Source organism: Dipodomys ordii, unplaced genomic scaffold (genome assembly GCF_000151885.1).
Source record: "Dipodomys ordii isolate 6190 unplaced genomic scaffold, Dord_2.0 Scaffold35, whole genome shotgun sequence".
Lineage (NCBI taxonomy): Eukaryota > Metazoa > Chordata > Mammalia > Rodentia > Heteromyidae > Dipodomys > Dipodomys ordii.
The window spans coordinates 8,897,184-8,903,738 of NW_012267251.1; the positions used below are offsets into that span (position 1 = coordinate 8,897,184).

Genomic DNA, 6,555 nt, shown 5'->3' on the forward strand with positions numbered 1-6,555 from the left:
TGGAGGGCGGGGCCGGGGCGGGGCAGGCCGCCCTGGGCCCCACCCCTGCCCTCCAGACCTGGGGCCCGGGGCCTCGACCTCCAGTTCTCCCTCCCTCTCTTTTCCTCTCCCTCTCCCTCCCTCTCTCTCTATCCCTCTCCCTCTCTCTTCTCCTCTCTCCTCTCCCCTTTCTCCTCTCCTCTTCTCTCTCTCTCTCTCTCTCTCTCTCTCTTTGTGCCGGTCCTGGGGCTTGAAGTCAGGGCTTGGGTTCTGTCCTGAGTTTCTTTTAGTTCAAGTTTGGTGCTCTACCACTGAGCCACCGCTCCACTTCCTATACCTACCTTCCCTACTTTCTTTCTTGCTTGCTTGCTCTTTCTTTCTTTCTTTCTATCTTTTCTTTTCCTTTTCTCATTACCTTTTATTTTGTAATTCCATTTTTTAAATTTTAAATTACTTTATTGTTGTTTTAGAGGTGATATACAGCGAGGTTACCTTTACACACATCAGATAATAAGCACATTTTCTTCCTTTTGCATAGTATCATCAGTTCCCTCACTCTCTCCCATCTCTACCCACAAGTTGCAGTTACCTTTCATCAATGTCCAGTGCAGCCAGTGGGCTCTGCTGCTGCACTTTTTCACCCATTTTCCACTATTTTTGTGTTATGTGTATACACCACATATGAGGTAAAGAATACAGAGCATAGACCTTTCTTTTAAAAAAGGTGTGTGTGTGTGTGTGTGTGTGTGTGTGTGTGTGTGTGTGTCCTAGGGTTTGAACTTAGGGCCTAAGTGCTATCCCTTAGCTTTCTCTCAATTATAGCACTTTACCACGTGAACCAAAGCTCCACTTCTGGCATTTTGCTGGATATTTGGAGATGAGTCTCACTGACTTTCCTGCCTGGGCTGGCTTTGAACCATGATCCTTAGATCTCAGCCTCCTGAGTAGCTAGGATTACAGGTATGAGCCACTAGATCCAGGAGTGTGACAGCAGGCAGCAGGAAGCTGGCTCAGATTTGTATCCCCTCTTCAAGACTTTTTAAGACGGTAGTTCCAGCCCATGCTTTCCAGCATTCTGGGCCCAGCCACTTTGATACACTTATCCATGAATGGGATGTCAGTTCTGTTGTAACATTGAGCCACACTTAAGTCTGGTGACTGGAAACTCTGACTGTAAATGCTACACAAAAACTGTAGTGTTGTAACAGTCTAGCAGGAAGGCCTGAAGTTACTCATTATGTTAGACACAGTTTTTCCAACAAATGGACTTGCAAGACAATTGAACGGCCTGACCAAGTCTCTTTCAGGAAGAGTGGCCTGCAACTTCATTTCCTGGTCCCTCTGGACAAAAGCTGGTTTTGTTGATAATGGCCATTAGAACTATTCAGGAACTTCCTTTGAGTTCAAGTCAAGCTATAAATCCTGGTCTGGATTCTCATTCATTAGAGAAAAAGATCTTGGTTTTGCAGGCAGACTGTCCTGCAAACCAACCAACCCAGAGTCTAGCACAGCATGCTAGTGGCTCAAGCTTGTAATCCTAGCTACTCAGGAGGCTGAGATCTGAGGATTAAGGTCTGAATCCGGGCAGAAAAGTCCTTGAGTCTCTTATCTCCAAATAACCAGCAATAGTGAAAAAAGTCAATAGTGGAGCTGTGGTTCAAATGGTAAAGCATTAGCCTTGAGTACAAAAGCCCAGGGTCTGAGTTCAAGCCCCAGGATGGGAACACACACACACACACACACACACACACACACACACACACACACCTCAACCCCTTGTGTAAGCAAGAATTACAGGTTTGAGCCACCAACGCCTAGCTAAATTCTTCGAGTTTTTTCATCTATCAGTGGATATACATTATCATCTATAGATGATATTCATATATTTATATACACATAACTATTTATAGATGATTTAGATGGTAGCTATAGTGTTGGTTGTTATGAGAATTCAGTGAGGTATGATTACGGGCTTAGCAGTATCTGCCATAGAGCTAAAGAGTCAACAGCTGGCATTTACTGTTAGAACTCAGGGGACAACGGGGAGGCTTCAGGAATTAGGTCTGAGCTCTGCTGGCAGCGGCAGCATGAGTGGAAGGAGTCAGAAATAGATACAGAGCCACTGCAGCTGCACCTTTGCCAAGCTGATCCTTCTTTCTCACACAGGCCCATCCCTACCAGGAGGCCATTTGCCCTCTGAAGTTTAGAGACAGAGAGGAGTTCCACAGATATGATTGTCAGCATCCTAAGCTAATACCACCAGAGCAGCAGACACATGGGAGCCCCTGTTTTCAGTCATAATTGGTGAACTCAGTGATCCAAGAGATATTTTGCTTTTCTTTCCTTCTAGACTCCTGATAACAAAACATGGGCCCAGACATCTCCTTCTGTCTGTCTGACTCTCTCTCCCCTCTCTCCTCTCTCTCCTCTTCTCTCTTCCCTCTCGCTACTCTCTCTTCTCTCCTCTCCCCCCTCTCCACTTCTTCCTTTCTCTTGTCTTCCCCCTCGCTCTCTTCTCTCTCTCTCCTTTCTCTCTTTTGGTACCCAGGCTTGCTTTCATGGGTATAACACTCATTTGGCTTGCTTGCTCAGGGCTGATGCGTTATCACTTGAGTCATACTCCCAGCCTGGGTTTTCTTGGTTACTTTGGAAATGTAATCTTTCAGACTTTTCTGACCAGGCTGGCTTAGAACTGTGATCCTCCACATCCCAGCCTCTAGAGTAGCTTGGATAACAGGCATAATCTACCAGCTTCCATCTGAATTTTCAAAACAGCTTATACACTGCCTTAGAAGACAGGTTGTTCCAGGGTATTGTTAAGCCTCAGTTGGATACAGAAGACTGAAACTGGGAAGAGAAGGCTTTGGCTTGGTGATACTGAGGAGATTATGTTACAGGGCTTCTGACTCTCCCTCTCTTTTCCCCACTGCTAGAGTAGCTAAGAAGCCACATTATTGATCTTTGCCCTGGTTGTCAACCTAAAAACTGCTTTTGCTGGGCCATGTGAGTTAACTAAAAGCCCCCCAACTTTGTATCTATGCCCTTTGATCCCAGCTGTTCTCTGCTGCAATGCCTTTTGCAGTCACCTGGTTTCCAGGAGGAAAGAGAAGATTCAGTGACAGCCATCTTGTATGGAGGGCAAACTGCCTCTCTCACACAAGCAGTGTCTTCTTATCTTAAAGCAAATAGCCAAAAACTCAGGAGACCACCTTGTCCCTGTGCTGCTCCAGTAATAAAATAATAACTTCTCCAGAACTCCTCTGAGCCCGAAGTCTGAGCTCATGGTCAGCCAGGCTATGTGACTGGAGACTCTTTTTATCACTCTGCCTTCCTTTAATACTATTTAATCTGAAGTCAATGTCTGCACCCCTGAAGACAAATGATGTACCCAACTGCTGTCTTCCAACAGGTGCCATGTCACACATCTCCTTTCTATACCTCTCACCATGTCTCTTTATTTGCCATATGGGGGTGAGTGGCCTGACTTAACTTGGGCTCCTGGACTTCAGGCCTGAGATCTAAAAACCAAACCTGGGGGCTGAGGATGTGGCTTATTGGTAGAGTGCTTGACTAGCATGCATGAAGCCCTGGGTTCGATTCCTCAGTACCACATAAACAGAAAAAGCCAGAAGCGGCACTGTAGCTCAAGTGGTAGTGTGCTAGCCTTGAGCACAGAGAGGCTCAGAGACAGTGTCCAGGCCCAGGGTTAAAGCCTCAGGACAAAATAAAAAATAAATAAAAATAAAAACCAAAACTGTCCAACCTTTGCCCCAAGGGGAGACATTATCTTTATTATCCTGGTTAGGAAACAAAACAGGCTTCTCTGGAGAGGGAAGAGAGATCTTACTAAGCTTCAGTATAACTGAAGAGCCCGCCTAGAATCTCTCCAGAGATACTCATTGTCTTTATAAACAAATCTACCCTCTACCCTGAAGGAAGACACTAGTCTAGCTTCTAAACCTGTTTGTTTCTAGACAGCTTGGAAAAGAGAATGCATATTGGTGGGATAAAAAGAAGTAAAACCTTATCTAACATGGGAAGGAACAGTATATGTAACTAATAAATTTGCCAGGTATCTTAACTAGTTCTTGTAATCCTAGCTGCCCAAGAGGCTGAGATATGAGAATCAAGTTGTTCAAAGCCAGCCTGGGCAAGAAACTGCGAAAAAAAATTTTTTTTTTTTGGTCATGGGGCTTGAACTCTGGGCCTGGGTGCTGTCTCTTAGTTCTTCAGCTCAAGGTGAGCGCTCTACCACTTGAGATACAACACCACTTCCAGTTTTGTTTATTGGAGAAAGGAATCTCATGGTCTTTCTTGCCCGGGCTGGCTTTGAGCCAAGATACTCAGATCTCAGCCTCCTGAGAAGCTAGGATTATAGGCATGAGCCACCAGCGCCCAGCTGAAACTGAAATTCTTTTTTTTTTTTTTGTCCAGTCGTGGGGCCTGAACTCTGGGCCTGGGTGCTGTCCCTCAGCTCTTCAGCTCAAGGCTAGCACTCTACCACTTGAGCCATAGCACCACTTCCGGCTTTTTTCTTTTTGCTTATGTGGTGCTGAGGAATCGAACCCAGGGCCTCATGCATGCAAGGCAAGCGCTCTACCACTGAGCCACCTTCCCAGCCCTGAAACTGAAATTCTTATCTCTAATTAATCCCTCAAAATCTGGAAGAAGTGCTATGATTCAAGTGGTAGAGTGCTAGCCTTGAGCAAAAAAAGGGTCAGTGCCAAGGCCTTGAGTTCAAGTCCCGATACCAGCACAAATAAAAAATAGTAGTGTAAACCAGACTCCAGCAGCTCATGCCTGTAATCCTACCTACTCAGGAGGCTGAGATCTGAGTATCCCGCAGTTCAAAACCAACCCAGGCAGGAAAGTCTGTGAGATTCTTATTTCCAATAAACCACAAGAAAACTGGAAGTGGCGCTGTGGCTCAAGTGGTAGAGTGCTCACCTTGAGCTGAAGAGCTGAGGGACAGCGCCCAGGCCCAGAGTTCAAGCACCATGACCGACAAAAAATAATAATAAAATAAAATAAATAGTAGTGCAAGTGCATTAGTTAGAAAGATAGATGCGACCTTAGAACAAACAGAGAAAACTTGAAAGTAGCTATGTTTGGGAGACAGAACAGGGTGAAAGGAAAGGGTGGGTTTTTATTATATGCCTTTGGCTTCCGGTTACTTGGTCTCCACACAGCTAACCCCAATGTATGGTAATGAGGTCTTATTTAGTCTTTCATCAGCAGCTTCCATCTTGTGGATTCTTCCATTCTCTTTGAGATACCTGTGGTCTTCACACCACACTCTGGTTTTCCTCTGACCTCATCTTGTCATTTTCTGCTGGCTCCTCTTGGGCTTCACCTCCTAATATTAAATGTTCCAGGCTCCATCCCAGATGCTCTCATGGCTTTATATGCTGAGAAATCGCAACTTTTATCACCAGGAGCTCATTTAATTTTTATTTTAATTTGTATTTTTTTCACACCTATCATCCTAGCTACTCAGAAGGCTGAGATCTGAGGACTCAGAAGGCTGAGATCTGAATATCGTGGTTCAAAGCCAGCCTGGGCAGGAAAGTCCGTGAGACTCTTATCTCCAATTAACCACTAGAAAGCCAGAAGTGGCGTTGTGACTCAACTGGTAGAGTGTTAGCCTTGAGCTGAAGAGAGGAGGGACAGTGCACAGGCCCTGAGTTCAATTTAAAAAAAAGAAAAAAAAGAAATTTATGATTAATGGAAAATAAAAGAGTCTCTTGGATTTGTCTGCCTGGGCTTTGAATCTCTATCCTCAGATCTCAGCCTCAGGCATCAGCACCCAGTTTAAAACATTTTTGGGGATAGGATCTCACTATGTAACTCAGGCTGGCCTCAAATTCCTGATCTTCCATCCTCAACTTCCCAAGTGCTGGGGTTGTAGGCATGCACCACCAAGCCTAACAGAGTCTTATTATTTTAAAGTGGCTCCATCTTGTCAGGAAGGCTGTTGCTTACTCATTAAAGAACAGAGTAGACACTAGACATTCTGGACCAGATAATTGTCAAGGGATGTTCTGTCTATTATTGTCCCTTAGCAGTACCCCCAGCTTCTTTTTACTAGATGTGCATAGCATCCTCCAGTTATTACAATCAAAAATATCTCTAGGCATTGCTCAATGTCCCCTGGGACACAGCATCCCTCCTAGGGGCTGAGAACATTGTTGCAGAGGATCAAAGAACAGGACTGTAGCGAAACTGGCAAGAAGGAATATATGTGTGAGGGTGGAAGGGGCTGAGAGAGCAAACATTAACGTTCTTTGTTGTCTCTTTTTATTTTGTCTTTGTTCTCGTTTAGGTTATTTAAAACAGTCCAAGTCCTCTGGGAACACGGTGTTTTAGTGTTAGTTGTACCTCTTGTGCATCTCAGGGTGATAAGCTGGGAGGTATTTGGAGAGCATGAATGCCTTCCACTGGCACACAAAGAACTCTGGGAATCACTGAGATCAATTGCTCTGTTTTCTTTCTTTCTTTCTTTCTTTCTTTCTTTCTTTCTTTCTTTCTTTCTTTCTTTCTTTCTTTCTTTCTTTCTTTCTTTCTTTCTTTCTTTCT

General features: G+C 44.6%; 1 protein-coding gene across 1 annotated transcript in view; it reads right to left on the minus strand.

The window, feature by feature from the left end:
* Positions 1 to 1,969, minus strand: part of LOC105986421 (NADH-cytochrome b5 reductase 1) — a 7,446-nt gene extending 5,477 nt beyond the window's left edge. The window contains exon 1 of the mRNA XM_013017315.1: positions 1,949 to 1,969. Coding sequence (XP_012872769.1) covers positions 1,949 to 1,969 — 21 coding nt within the window. The remainder of the gene's footprint in view (positions 1 to 1,948) is intronic.
* Between the last annotated feature and the right edge of the window lie 4,586 nt (positions 1,970 to 6,555).